Below are 15,753 nucleotides of genomic sequence, written 5' to 3'. Positions count from 1 at the left end.
TTGCTCTCCAAGCCGTGAACGCCTACAGATTCACTGTTACAAATCAGATCCCTAATTTTAGTAACAGGGAGGTCAGTCTGGGTTTGAAATTTACTTCTTAACACACACCAGAATCATTAATAAGACTCAACACTTACAATTCCACAAGCAATGATCCCCTTTTTAAAAATCCTATTTCTTCTTTTATCATCAATAATATGAACGTTATTCTATTATCCTTTGACTCTGAATGCCTTGTCTAGGATCAATGCAATACATTAAGGTTATCAGGCCTGAAAACTCACTAGGTTTAAAACTCACTTCAGTATCTTGCTTAACAAATACCAAAGCAAACCAAATAAAACGAAGTTTTAAAAACCCAACTAATCAGTTTAGGACTTCTTCCCAATGTTCCTGTGTATTTTAATGATATCCTCACAGACTCCAATTATGGTGCTTTCTTTGAATCTTCTTCATTCCAAAGTCCGCTCATGCAGTCAGTTTGCTGGTACCAGAAATGCCTTATCATACCTAGCCATTGCCGCCAATCATTTTCTGTCTATTTCTATTACCATGATAAGCTTTTACTCTTTCTCACCTAGATTTTTCTGGGAACCTCACATTACTCCAGTGTCTCGGACTCCTGCCTTCCAATCTGCACTACCTCTACAAAAATCACACTTCCAGGGCACCATTTGATTAAGTTGCTCTCTATTCAAAAACCTTGAATGGGCTGTTTGTTGAACGAAGTCCAAACCATATCTCTTTGACCAAGCATTCAATAAACTCCATAATCTCCCAGCCACACACTCCAGCTCTTATTTCACTGCATTTGTTCTGTTCCAAACAAACTGCATTACTCATTTCTTAAATATGCCCCAACGTTTCTTTCTTTTGCTGCCCTTGTCATTCCTTTCATTATTATTAACGTAAGTTTTGTTTTTGGATAGGTGATATGTGTACCTCATGTATCAAAATTAAAATTAAAATGGTACTAAAGAATATACAGTGAAAATTAAAACTCCTTCAACCATATACAGTTCTCTTCAGCACAGGTACAAATAATTAGATAGTGCATGCATATATTTGCATAAATAACATATTTCTTTTCTACCTCAAATGGTAATATACTTTACACATAGTTCTAACCCCTGCATTTTTCACTTAATAAATATTAGAAGTAATCCCAAATATTATACAAATAACTGCATCATTCTGCCTAATGATTGCATGGTATTTAAGTTATGAATATGTGTATATAATTTATTTAACCAGTCCATAAATAAAGAACGTTTAGATTGTTTTCATTCTTCCGCTATTAGGAAATGCTTGCTATGATGAATAATTTTGTACATACATAATGCCACATATTTAGGAGCATATCTGTGCTAAAAAAGTTCCTGGAGATGGAGTTGCTGGGTTAATGATCAGTGCATTTATGATTCTGCCCTCAATATTTCAATGTTCTTTTCCCAAATCTATTTCTAATATGCTACATACTCAATCTTCTTTCCCCATTTTTATTTTCTGTTCTTCCAAACTCAAGCAACATAAACAGATTGCATCTTTGGTTTATGTACATATTTCTCTCCAGTACTCAGTCTTGAGCTCTTTAATACTCACAATTGTGCTTAACATTACTCTCCAGCCTACAGCAATAGCTGCAGACACATAGTACGATCTGATAACTATTTTTTTAGTGAAATGAATGGTAAATCATACTACAATTTTTGAAAAAGTTTTTTGAGCAAAACATTTCTATACTAATGGAAAAGTTTAGATAGATTGATCCCTTCCTGAATATTTTGAATTGAGTTCTGTCATGGATGTCAAATACTATGTATTTACCTGAATTGCTTTATGAGCCATTCATTGATTAAAAGTCGTAAGAAAAAAAACATGGTGCCCTGAGAAACCAAAGCCACAAACATTGCACCTAGTTTATCCATCTCAAAGGTTTCACTTGGATATTCCACACCATATGCTTTTAAGAAGTCGAGAACCGACTGTTGTTGAGAAAGTTCAATCAATCCGTAGCCAAAACAGAACTGCGGAAAAATCAGGAAAATCCGCTTGAGGGTTTCCGAAATAAGTTCTAAAGTCTGAAATAAGAGAAAAATGAAGCTCAGTGTTAGACTTCCAACCAAGTGACACAAATTTAAAACTAGATGTAGACAAATATCAGAACCTGAGAAGTTTACCTAGATTGGCAATTACTTCACATATATGCTGAATTTGCTTATAAATATTTATTGCAACCAAATAAATGGTGGCAATTCATTCCTAAACTACAAGCAGAAAGAACTACATTTTTCCTGAGATGATTTAAGGTATCAGGCCAAACCCTGAAGACAGAATCGCTTCTGGACCTGTTTTAATGGTAGGAATGTAGGAACAGCCAGGGCGGTGGAGTCTGACAGGGTATCAGTAGGTGTCTGAGTAGAGGAATTTAGAAAAGTACAGAACTTAAGGTTATTTCTATTTGAAGAGGGACTAAGATGGTGAAATGAGATGGAAGGAGAGAGCAACCCATTTTAATGGGAAGCAAATGGCTCATTTTCACATTATTCACACTTGGGGCCAACCGCGCACACCTCATGAATTTTTTCCTTCCTCCTGGAGTGTGCTTGTTTTTTCCTTGGTTCACTTCATTTCCTCTCTATTTTTCCATTCAATTGCCTGGCACTGTTAGTGCTTCCTTTCTCACTAATCATAATTGTCAGCTCTGAATAGAAAGTGATGCTTACAATAAAGTAGTCTTCAACACATGATTGAAAGGGAATGAATTAGGATACTTTTTCCGTGAATGTTGAAATGAATCTTAATCCATAGTCATATAACTAATCCATTGTCCTCATCGCTACTACACCATAACAATTTGTTAATGAGTAAAGAGTTTAGCTGCCCAATTGATTGCATGATTTTTGTTGTGCCATACAATATACCTGATTGCACCTTATCACACCCCACTCAAGCCCTATCATACATCAATAGTTTTGCCACTGGGTGCGTGCAATCATAGTGGTTAACCTAGATGGAGCCTAAAAAACATTTTAAAGGCTGTAGTTTTCCTCTACTAAACTTAAGAGAATCTAATGAAATTCCTCTTTTCCATTTAGAGAATGCAAGATACCGAAAATCTTTCCACTTTAGACGTACTGAAGAATTTGAGACATCCACTGAAGTTTAGCAGACTAATAAAGGACCTTACCGGATCATTAAGCTTTTCCTTGGACAGAAAGTACACCACTGACAAGGAAACAATGGAATTGATGCCAAAGAAAAGGTTGATGCAGACGTAAGTGATGAAAGCCATTCCTGTCTCACGGAAGAGACCAGCCAGCAAGTACATCCAAGAAAATGTGGCATACCTGCATGTTAATAATACTGAGAGTTAAAATTATGCACTCGCTGTTCTCCTTCATTAAGTGCATGCATACATCAAACATACATCTATACATACATACATACTTAGATGGAGTTCCATTGTGAAAATAAACATTAAGAATGATGTAGCTAGATGCCTCTTTTTTTCCTACTCTCTTTAACAACAACAAAAATCCAAAGGATGTTTTAAAAATGACAATAAGAATCCTCTCTTTAAAGGAAACTTGAGCAGACCTACATCATTATAATTTCAAATTAATTCCTCTTAGAGATGGTATTGCATGCCCCCCCCCAGGCAAGAATTTATTTTTCTTCTCAGAAATATGGATTTAATCAATATAAATCTTACAATTTAAAGTTGAGGGAAATAATGATATTATAGCAAGTGAGCTAAGCAGTCAAGGTATGCTTAGAAGCTGCCTGTCTGGTTTTGAGCAAATACTTGAGCAATCTTTGGGGTAATGAAGTAGAACTAGAGACAGAGAGATCCCTCATCAGCTGCAATTGCTAACTGAATGGATAGAACCATGCATTCAGGCGAGAATGAAGTGCTACTTTAAGCATGGATTGTATCAATCTGTATTGCTTATATTAACCTAATATAGAAACAACATTATGTGTGTAGTTTAGACATCTAAAGCCTCCATTTTTTATGAAAATTAAGTTACATATGTAAATAGTTAAGCATGACAGTTGGTACCTAGTAAGCGTTCATCAATGAATGGCCGATATTACTCTTAATGACAACATTGACTTTCAGAAGTATTGTACTTTACAAACTATAAACTAGCCAGAGTGATGTACTGTTAGACATCACTCAGGGCTAATGAAAACCCAAGGCAATTGCACATTAGCTAGTGAGATTTGGGTTCAGCTTGTGCCTAGGAGAGTTTTATTCTGTTGGTTCTTCTTGCACTGCAGCTTACCCAAACAGCAAGAGCAGGAGAGATACAGCGCCTAGGTTGTTTCCACTGTAGAAAGCGGGTAACTTGAAAACGGCAATGACACCGATTGAAAATGCCACGGGCACCAAGTAGAAGACCTATGAGAATATGTAAAACAATGTTCAATATATGGCAAGGAACTTTAAAGAAAAATCAATTGTTACTAGTTTAAAACTGTAACAAGTTGACCTGGAAATATTGGAAGGAATGCATTTTTACTTATGTTCCTGTTGCTTGTAACATTCAGCTTATTTTACATTGATTTCACTCTAGAAGTTGTCTCCTGCGGTAGGAGGTCAAGCCAGCCTTCATCTGTACAGGTATACACGGAGTCCCTAGCGTTTCTGCCTCCAGGCTTGGAGACTTTGAAGGATTTGGTGCCAGAGGTTCAGTGACAAAGAAAAGACAGCCAGGTATCCTGGCATTAGGTTCAGCCCTCAAAGAATTTATTTCATTTTGAATGCTGGAACTCTCTCAGATGGCTGATTTCTAAGGCTTGGTTATCAGTGTGAGCCAGTCTGCCAAATAGCAGAGCAGCGGGGCCCACACATTCTTGGAATCACAGGCATGCGAACAAAGAACTCAGTGTTTAGAGTTTACAGCAGGATGCTCGTGATAAAAGAGTTGATCATTTCATTTCGGTGTGGGTGGGAGGGATCTCCTAAGCAGGAGTGAGAGCCAGATATATGACAACAGAATCTAAATAGTAGCTCTTCACAGAAGTGTGTACACTTGGAGGCTTTTTTAACATTACACCTCCTATTAAGTCCAGAGGAGTAATTACTATTCTTTTAGATTTGACTTCTACAGCAAACGCATTTCAGGCCTCACTGGGTACATTCACAAAACAGATAGGCATTTAATTGTTCTCCAATCCTTTAAGCCAATGATCATTACGGCAACCCAGACAATTTCACCAAAATCACCAGGCAAATAAATCAAACCCATCCAGTGCTTTTGGCCCATTTAGAGTTATTAAAAAACAAAAACAAAAACAAAAAAACCCTGTGATCTGTGGGACCATTTTATGCAAGTGAGGGAGCTATCAATAACATTCATCTTTTATTGTTCTTACTAATCTTTTTCAGTGTGTCATTCAGCAAGAGCTGTTACTTCAAACTTTTCACAATTAATTGCTAAAATTTTTACAACCTTGATTATTGGGTATTATGTGAAACTTCTGTTTCTCCACAGCAGTGGTTCTCAAACTTCAGCGAGCATAAAACAACCTGAAGAACTGTATTAAAAGTGCATATTTTTCAGGTCTATTTCCAAGACAGGGATCTAATAGGTTTGGAGTGGGGCCCAGAAATCTACATTGGACAAGCATCCTGGGGGACCTAGTCCAGGTGGTCCTCCGACCACGGAGATGAGGGCAGGTGGATTTTTCTGTGACCCTGAAATAAAGATAGCTCTAGCACATTATCCAACCATGGGATAAATAAGACAAATGCACAGGATTTTTTTCTTTATTTACTTAGGTTATGGTAACAATCTGAACACACTATCTTAAATAAATCTCAAATATAAAACTGATGTCTCCTACTTGAATCAATCCCATCTTCCTGCAAATCCACAAGCTACTCACCATGTCAAAAATGAAGTTTGTGACCCAGTAGCATGTCACACCGATGCCTGAAATATGCTGCAGCTGCTTGGCCTTCGTCTGATGCTCCCTTACAACATAGGTGACAAAGCTGGCCGTGGTGACAGAGTAGCCCATCAGGATGGAGAGTGCCACTAAAATATCGATTAAGCTGCTCATTCTATAGTGAGCAATAGGGGGAAGAAAGCACACATAAGTTTTGGGAACTCTTTTCCTTTCAAGGAGATTCATGACTAAACCATCAACAAAATGGTCTAAGGGTTGGCTGTGACACAAATAAGTCTCCCTGCAAGGCAGCCAGATAATATCTCCTACATGACTCGGCTGTGACCCTGGAATAAATGTAACTCTAGCGCATCTGAATTGACTGGGGATATTCGACAGAAAAAACCTCAGCCTCCAAGGGTTACGGGATGCATCAAGGGATGTATAGTTCCTGAGCACAGAAATACTGCTTAAATGCTATGCAGGGAAATTGAGATGATGAAGCACTCAGGCACTCGACTTACAAAAGCAGCAGATTCTGTGAATCTATATCAAGTTCAACTTGGCACTCCCACTGTATGCTCTTTCAGAAATTTCCTTTTATCCCAGTCAGTGAGTTATATTACACCAGCTTTTCAAGATTGACATTCATTCAGAGACAACTGTGATTCCCAATTACAGGACGTGCCGCAGAGGCTGGACTCTGCCAAGGAGGAAGCAGTCATGCCGTACATATGTACTCACGTGGCTTGTTCTTGGTCTTGCACTCCTGGGTAAGGGTGACTGTACATGATGATACCTTAAAGAAGAGACAGTTCTTTTCATTAGCAGGTACTGAGTTCTTCAGAAATATCAATGTTTAGAGAATAACACACAATACTTTTTTTTCCTATGCTATGATCTCAAAAAATTTTACTTTGGGGACACACTTTTAAAGCAAAGTGTTTTTCTTCCAATCTCATCAATGCCATACATTTGGAGACACATAAAAAGAAAAAAAAAGTTTTCAGACTCTGTATGGAATTTTGAGGGAAGGGGCAAGAATTTACATTTCTTATATAGCATTGTTCCTTTCTGTTATATTCAAGTAATTGTTTTCTACATTCTTCTCTTTCTCTGCTGTACTTCAGAAATGTGTGGCATGTAAAGAAGCAACTAAAGGGAGGCCAATTACATGAGGATCCCCTGAAGAACAGCCACTCATCATCCCCATGCTTCTTCATTGTGCTATTGGCTGTGCTAGGAGACACGTTCCTGAGAGGATCCCTCCTACTCTTTAACTACACTATTTCTAAGGTGCCCATTGTTCTAGAATTCTCCAACCCATGGCTTGGAGCTTCAGCCATGCCAAGGGATTTTCACTAAAATATAGAGATCAAGGAAGACTCAGAGAAACTCGCTGACTTCAGAAAAGTAGTTACTGAATCCCAACATTGTCCTAAATTATTGGGGTTCCCCCACAGTGAGCCTCACTTCCTGAGTTAGAAGGAAGCTTTTCTCCTCTTCTTCCTTAGAAGATGTTGGTTAGCCAGCATCAGAATGGGCTCGCATTCCCAAAGGACCACAGTGAGAAGGTAAAGTTTATACTTTGGAAAAGAATGGTAAGGAATGGAAGGAAGATATTCCTTAAATACTTGTTCCTGGAGCCATTAGCTGAGGGAGAACTTTCTTACCTATTGCTCATATAGCATATGCTCATTATACAGGGTCCAGCACAAATAATGCCCCATTTTTATTACAAAATAATTTATTACAAAATCATAAGCATGTAATTCTGTAACATAATAATATCACACTCAAGCACACCATATGACATTTTAGGTGAAATTTTCAAATTAAAACCACAAATTATTACACCCATATTATTACACTACCAACCACATTCAAGCAGGCTTTACTTCTGCTGGACCTTGCATTAGTGTATTAAGGTCCCTTCCTTCACAACACCCAAATGTTAGAGAATTATTCTAAAGTTCTATTGTATCAATTAGCTTAAATTTCCATTTTTTTATTAAGTAGACTGTGACATACTTTGAAGTTGAATTCTTCAATTGTAATATATTAAAGAAAAAAGTATGTAGTTGAAGTAAAACAAACTAATAGTAACAATAACCAGTTTGGGCTAGAATTTTAATCACATCATTGGGGGAACAAACTTTCTTATCTATTTTTTTGGTAAATTAATGGGCTCTCTTTTTACAGAGATTCAATATTTCTTTGGGACCCTACATAAACCTAGTTGATGACTTATAATATACACAGGGGAACAACATTTTTTAAAATTTCTGCTTTGTGTTTTAGAATCAAGAAACACTCTATTTCACTAGAGGAATCTTTGCAAAGATATTTAGTCCAGTACAAAAGATGGTGCCAAACCAATTGTTTTCATACATGTCTTTAGCTGATAAATCAAGTAAATGTGTCAGGGTTAAAGATCAATGTAAAAATCTTCCCTGTGGTTCTCCAGCATCCAGCATAATGTCTTCAGGACAGTGATTATTCAATGAATGCTTATTAAATTTAGTCTATCTTAAAGAAGAAGATAAAAAATATGAACAGTATAATGACAGCAAACTCACAATTATCAATGACCACACCTAAAACAAAAACAAAAGCAAATAACTAGAACAGGAACAGAACCACAGAAATGGAGATCACATGGAGGGTTAGCAACAAGGGAATGGGAGGGGGAGAGAAGGGGAAAAGGTACAGAGAATAAGTAGCATAGATGGCAGGCAGAAAATAGACAGGGTGGGGGAAAGAATAGTATGGGAAATGTAGAAGCCAAAGAACTTGTATGTATGATCCATGGACATGAACTAAAGGGGGGGAGTGTGGGTGGGAGGGGGTGTGCAGGGTGGAGGGGAGTGAAGTTGGGGGGAATGGAACAACTGTAATAGCATAATCAATAAAATATATTTTAAAAATTTAGTCTATCTTAAATTTTCAATTATTTCCCCCACATACAACATGTATTAAAAGTAACACATTTGATGCTGTCTCTACAGTTGTGAATCTAAAATGAGACACTTCCCACTGACCATTGTACTAGTGCAATAAAGGGGAAGGATAAACACTAGGGGGGCAAGAACAATGCATCAGTTATTTTGAAAAAGAGCCTCATTTTATAACATTTGTTGGTGAAAACAAGCAAACCTATTCTTTGGGAAGCAAGAACAGAATTTTCCTGTGTAATTAACCATGAAGGGAAACCACATGAATATAATAGATATTGACATTATAAAGAAAAGCTAATTAAAAGATTTTTAATAGCATGTGAGAATTCAAAGAAAATCAATTTTACAGCTAAAGCAAAAACCCCAGTTCACGTAGAATCCAAGAAAAAATGCTTTACAACACCTAGTGTAGTTGGGGGTGGGTGGGTGGCAGGAGACGAGTTGCATTGATTTTTAAAGACAGTATTGCCGTGGTAGACCCCAATTATACATCACAAAATAACAAAGGTACTGGGGTGACATGGATTTTGTTCTTTTAAAGAATCGAACTCTTTCCAGAGAAGGTGGAAGGTTACCACTTTCATAAGTCTAAGAAAAGTCAATTAAAAAAATAGAAGACATACTACTATTACTCTCTATATAATTCATGGTAAGTCTTGTTTTTAAATGAAAAATAAAAATAAATTTCCTTTTGGGGTCAGTATGAATGTATGCTCCACAATTCTTAATTCTTTATACTCTTTAACTTAAAAATACAATGGTGGGAGCCAGAACCAGCCTGTGAAGTCCAGTGACTCCCATTGCTTTGGTCTTGGTAAAGAGCGCTAGTGACAAATGAACTCTGAATGCGGCTTTCAACAGGTGACCTTTCGAAAGTGGAACTGGTCTCTTGTTCTCACTTACATACCTCGGCTACATTTCCCCCTAGTCGTTTCTGTAGTTTTTGTACTTCCATACCCGTCCCAGTAGCAAACAAATGCCTGTCACTCTGAATGAGACATCCTACTGACAGTCAAGTGTTCAGTAGTCTTTCAAACCAGGTCATTCCAGGTTCACCTGGCTTTGGTCACCATTTAACTTAATTTACCACTTTTGACTTTGCCCTTTACTGATGTTCTAGATCCGGACTCAATCAATCTTGTTGTCTCTTTATGGTTTCTCCTGCCGGGAAAATACCAAAGCAGGTGGGGGGAAAATGCTGTTTCTCTGAAATACAGCTTCCAAGAGATCTTGTTTCCAGAATGCCTACTGGACCCACAGTTTACTGGTACAGTCACCAGAACATCAAGCGTACACCACAATGCCCAACGGCAGGGAGATGAAGAAAACTGGCCCCAGCATTTCTCAAAGACTTGCCATGTCTTTTCTTCCTATGTAATAGGTTATCTGTTAGCTTATCTACCAGGCTAGAAGCTCAGCCTTGGCCAGCAGATGTGTTACTTAGTTTTTTTCATCTTCATTATTATTTTTTTAGGATCAGTGTGGCAAAATAATTTGAGCAAGACTTAAGAAGAAAAAATGACCTGAATGACTCAGGTAATTGAATTAGAAAACAGTAAATCAGTCTCTTTCAAATTATAGAATCTATTTTTAAAACTATGTGGAAGCCTCTTAGGAAATCCAACTAAAGTAGAACTGGCTGAGTATATGGAAGCAGTAGAAAAACGAAGAGTCAAGAGTCAGATAGACACGGTTTTGAATCCCTCTTCCGACAAATAGTGGTAGAGAATAATAACACTCCTCCCAAAGGGTGCCTGTGAGGATTAGCAACAATCCACAGAAAGCATGTGTCATATGGTAAGTGCTTAATTGATGGTAACACTTTGGTCAAGTACAGAACTTTTTAGTGTAAAAGTTTTGTCTTCATGTTTAGATTTGTGTTCAATACTTATTGACATTTTTTATTTTTTAGCCTATGCATGAATAAATAGTTATAAAATATTTTCCTATGAAATATAACTAGCAGGTAGAAGAACAGAAATAAGCATGAAGTAAGTGTTACTATCCTGAATTAATAAATAAGGGAACTAAATTAACCTGAAGTTAAGGGGATTATTCCAAATCCTCCAGCTGGTAGTAGTTTGGAAGTAGCAATTTCTAAACTCCTTTTAAAGATCTGAGATTTAGGTACCATGAAATACCTCCCACTGGGAAGCGTGGGATCTAATGTGAATTTTCATATGGACGGTGGCAAACGTTGCAAGGCAAGAAGCTCTGCGTAAGTAACTTTACCGTGTCGGGCAGCATCATATTCTGACATGTTAACTCGCAGGAGGAAATTATTCAGGCTGTTGAGGTAAGCTGGAAGGGAGTGATAGCCTTCTGGATCATACCACACCTGTGCAGTTCCAAAAGAGGGCAAGGTTAGAACTGTGTGCAAGTAAATGAGGCAGTTTTTACATCTGACTGCCTACAGAATTTATATTTAAAATAAGAGCACCTGTGCCCAATAGCTTATTTCATCTTGGAAGATTATGAACCACCTCCCCAGAGTGTGGACTACAGACTTCTAAGTTTCTAACTTAAACAGAAACTTAGACAGACAGACAGAAACTGGGAAAATGATTTTTTTTGGTATGATAGCTCCAAGTTGTTAGTTGTCCCGATCTTCTCTGTAGGCAAAGCTTTAAATAAACTAGAGAACGTGTTATCATCTCCATCTCCACGCCTGGCCTATAGTGATTCTCAGACTAAAACAGAGGCATTCTGGCTCTTAAAAATTATAATAGAAACAAATGACATGTATGCCAGGCTGTAGAACAAAATTAAATACCTTGATAAACATTGTTTCCTTAGCAATAAGATTGATAATCTTGAAATCCCCCTACTAACTATTCCTAATGATAAGCCTCAGAAAAGTGAGTTCCTTTACTTTCTTTGTGGATAACAGAGGGATTTAAAATACTGGGGGCGGGGGGCCTTAATTCAAGAAACTCCACTGATAATTTAAAATTACAAATCTGATTTATAGGGAAATTATTTAATGTTAGAACTGCTTTGTTTATGCAAGAATATGTACTCTATGTGTTGAGGGAGTGGGGAAGGAACAAATATTCCATCCTACTACTTTCTCTACGACTTGTGAAATCGGCGCGATGCCTATCTCAGGCGGGTACTGTGAGGATGAAATGAGGTAGTTTGTGTAACAGGTGATGCTACTGCTTGGCTTAATACAGTAACTAAGAGAATATTGGTTCTCCACTGCCCCCAAGTCAGTATATGTCTCTTGCTACCAAATGAGAAACGTGTGAAGGGCAACAGAAAACTCCTAAGACCACTACTGATCGTGTGGCTAACCACATGTGTGTGCTTCTGTGCCTCTAGCTTGCTTCAAGACACAGGTAGGATCTGGAAGAAAAAATAGCCAACAGGATTTCTTTATCTCCATCAAATTCTGTTACGTTTCCATGTTATTTAAGAAACAAGTTTAGCAAAAAGTTATAAAAGGAGAACACCTATTGAACCATCACTCGGGTTGAGAAACAAAAATTGCCAGCATCCAGAGTAATTTCTCACTGACCCTCTGTGTCCTTCCAAATCATAATTTTCTCCCCCCTAAACAATATGGTTGAGTTTTGCTTAATTTCAAAGTTGACAGTAAATGCAATTACAGTTATGCATTCCTTTTTGTCTCTTCTTTTGCTTATTAATGATGTTTGGGAGATTTAGCCTGTATTTTATATAGAACTAAGTCTATTCATTTCCATTGCTAAAAGATTCTACTGTCTATGAGCACTTGGGGCTGTGTTTTGGGCTAACATGAGAAACACTGCTATGTACATATTTGTATATGTATCCTGGTATTTCTGTGTGCACGTTTCCCTGGGGTAAGTACACGGGAACAGAATCACTGTGCTGTGGGGTTTGTATTACTCCAAACTGCTTTTCAAATGGATTGTACCTATGTTTTGCTGTTACCTCATAAAATCGCTTGAACATTTCAAGTTCACGTTCTCATTTATATGACATCCCAGAAGAAAGTTCGTAATTTACCTTGGCAAGTGTTCTATTGTCAGGAACTGCTGTTACATCAAAACGAAGGTCGTTAGTCAAAGGCAGCCCAAAGCTCCAGCCTCCGTATCTAGAGTGAATACAATTTATATTTGTTTGATGGAGAAAATAGTCACAAATAGATCCAAAATGGTTAAGAGCACAGTCTTTTCCTTCCATTAGGAACACATTTACAGTATGAAATAAATACTGCCTGACAAATATTTTACATGTTTATCAATTTGACATATCCTATTTTAGTCTAAAATGTACATTATAACTAGAAGTAAAAAATCCTTCTAAATAATAGCAAATGTGGAGTAATCATTCTGAAAATCAATGACATATAATCTAATCAATTCCTCCAACTTAACTGGATCTGCACCAGCTCCACAATCTTAAGACTCTGCACTTAAATATCCTTTTTTAGGCAATCTAATATTAAAGAGACATAACATCAGTTGTTTTTTTTAATGACTCCATTTCTTTTATTCCCCAGACTTTTTCCTTAGCTCATCCCCTCTTGCCATGTGTTTTCCCTCCCTGGGTATTTGAAGGTGAGCTGGGTCTCTGTAACTACCTGTCAGTTCCTGGTCTCTTAATAATACAAACTGAATTTAAAAAAATCCAAGAAGCACTTTAAAGAATAGATTATTTAACTGTCCCAGTAGGTGTTGGGTTAAATACATAACGGTGCTTCACACTGGTAAGATCCTCTTGTGACTGTCATCCTAAACGTGATGCTGTAGCACTATAGTTTTGGCATGCAAAGAACACTGTAGCGTATTGTTCACTTAAAAAAACCCAGGTTTTAGAATCAACCCCATTTTGTTGCAAATATTTGCATGTATCTTTGACTAGAAAATTTCTGGAAGGATATACAACCAATAGTGGTTGTATCTGGGGAGAGAGAGACTATTTTTTTCCTTTTTTGTTTATCTGTAGATTTTAATTGTTTTACAGCTAACTTTAGTCCTTTATGTACATTGAAAAATAAAGTGGGAAGAGACAGAAGAAAGGAGAAAGGAGTAGCTATTGTAAGACTACCAACTCCTCTCTTCCCCAGCTTTATTGAGGTATATTAACAAAAAAAAAAGCGGTATATATTTAAAGTGTACAGCTTGATGTTTTGATATGTATTGTGACATACATCACCACAATCAAACTTATTAACATATCCATCACCTCACACAGTTACCATTTTCTTTGTCTGTATTATGTGTATGAGCTGAGAACTCTTAAGATCCATTCTCTTAGCTAATTTGAAGTATTATGCAGTACAATATTGCTAACTCTGTCACATTGCTGTTGATTATATCTCCAGCCTCTACTCATCTTGTAAACAGAAACTGCTGTATCCTTTGACCCAGTCTCTGGCAAGCACCATACTACTCTCTATTTCTATGAGTTTGACTGTTTTAGTTTCCACATATAAGTGAGATCATGCAGTATTTGTGTTTCTGTGTTGGCTTATTTCACTCAGCATGGTGTCCCCCAGATCCATCCCTGTTTTCACAAATGCAAGCCTACCGATCTTACATCCATGGCAAATGCTTAAATGACACATGTATACGTTTTGTCCACATGCAGATATTTGTATTGGAACTAAGGCCATTGGTCGCTGAAAGCAATGCCTCAAAATTCTCCAGGTTGGCCTAATTCACTCAATAACTATTCTCTTGCTTTAAGAAAAAAAAGTGTACAAATTTTACAATATATTTTTGAGGCTGAAAAAAATCAATGCTTTTTAATTTGCTCAAATGAATCTTAATTTAGTTATTACTTAAATTTTAAATACATAAAGCTGTTTAGATGAAACAGATAATTTAACCATGTAAATAATCAATAGACATTACATCTATTGCCTCAAGTTCAGAAGGCAGTTAGCATTAAAATTAGGAAGCAAGATGTGCTAAATTAAATGTTATTAACAGAGTATATTTACCTTCTCTGTGTAAACTCATTAGCAGTTGATATAAGATAATTTTCCAGGCGGTGCCCAGTGAGGTCATAAATTACTTGGGAAGAATAAGTTCTTCTGTGAGGTGGAGAATAGTTAAACCTGGGACATTCCTGAAAAATAAAGTTAAAAATTAAGTTCTTTCTGGCCAGTGCAGTGCAAATCAAATAAAAAATGGCAAGGACCTTCAGTCTCATGATTTGTCTATTAATTGTCACTGACGGAGGGTGACATCTGTTTGTGACTTGAAAGAGCTTTGAAAAGGAAGGCATCTTGCCTAAGCCAAGAAATTAGAACAAACAGTTGTCATAGAGAGAGAGCTTACACATGTGTTTAGGGTTCACTTGAAGTCAAAACAGAACACAACTAAGGTGCGATTTTTCTTTTACTGTACTGACAAGCTTGATATGTTAGGAGAATAACACTAAACGCTGAGATGACTAAATTCGCCCAGTAATTCACAGGGAAGAAAAAAATATTTGCCCCAAACTGAAAAGATAACAGGCTTAAATTCTCAGGCTCTAATGGCAGTGGATGAACAAGTTTGAGTGGTGGGGGGAAACGGGGACAACTATATTTGAACAACAATTAAATAAATAAATAAATAAAACAAGCTTGAGTTATATTAGGTTTAAGGTCCCAAACATGTGTGCCACAACTCAATTTTACATCTATCTAAATCTAAATTTAATTTATATTTCTGCAAATCTAAATACTAATATTTACTTATAGAAGTCTAAAATTATTCCAAATAACAAGGTCATGTAAATATTGCAAAAATAATACAGGGTCCCTGTAGACCCTTCGCCCAGCTGCCCCACTGTTAGCATCTCACATTATAATTGCACATTTGTTAAAATTAAGTGCTTTGGTATGTTACTACTAAACAATCTCAGAGCTTAGTTTTAAGCACTTATTTTTATGGTTGTAGCTTTCTACGCTTCC

General features: G+C 36.9%; 1 protein-coding gene across 1 annotated transcript in view; it reads right to left on the bottom strand.

The window, feature by feature from the left end:
• Positions 1-15,753, bottom strand: part of ABCA12 (ATP binding cassette subfamily A member 12) — a 167,053-nt gene that overhangs the window by 12,658 nt on the left and 138,642 nt on the right. The window contains exons 37-44 of the mRNA XM_036022884.1: positions 14,794-14,921; positions 12,852-12,939; positions 11,091-11,196; positions 6,646-6,700; positions 5,899-6,076; positions 4,293-4,408; positions 3,191-3,350; positions 1,828-2,081 (exon numbers count right to left, since the gene is read on the bottom strand). Coding sequence (XP_035878777.1) covers positions 1,828-2,081; positions 3,191-3,350; positions 4,293-4,408; positions 5,899-6,076; positions 6,646-6,700; positions 11,091-11,196; positions 12,852-12,939; positions 14,794-14,921 — 1,085 coding nt within the window. The remainder of the gene's footprint in view (positions 1-1,827; positions 2,082-3,190; positions 3,351-4,292; positions 4,409-5,898; positions 6,077-6,645; positions 6,701-11,090; positions 11,197-12,851; positions 12,940-14,793; positions 14,922-15,753) is intronic.

Source organism: Phyllostomus discolor, chromosome 4 (genome assembly GCF_004126475.2).
Source record: "Phyllostomus discolor isolate MPI-MPIP mPhyDis1 chromosome 4, mPhyDis1.pri.v3, whole genome shotgun sequence".
NCBI classification, from domain to species: domain Eukaryota; kingdom Metazoa; phylum Chordata; class Mammalia; order Chiroptera; family Phyllostomidae; genus Phyllostomus; species Phyllostomus discolor.
Note: the sequence above shows the minus strand (reverse complement) of the source record. Positions and strands in the feature narration are given on the sequence as shown.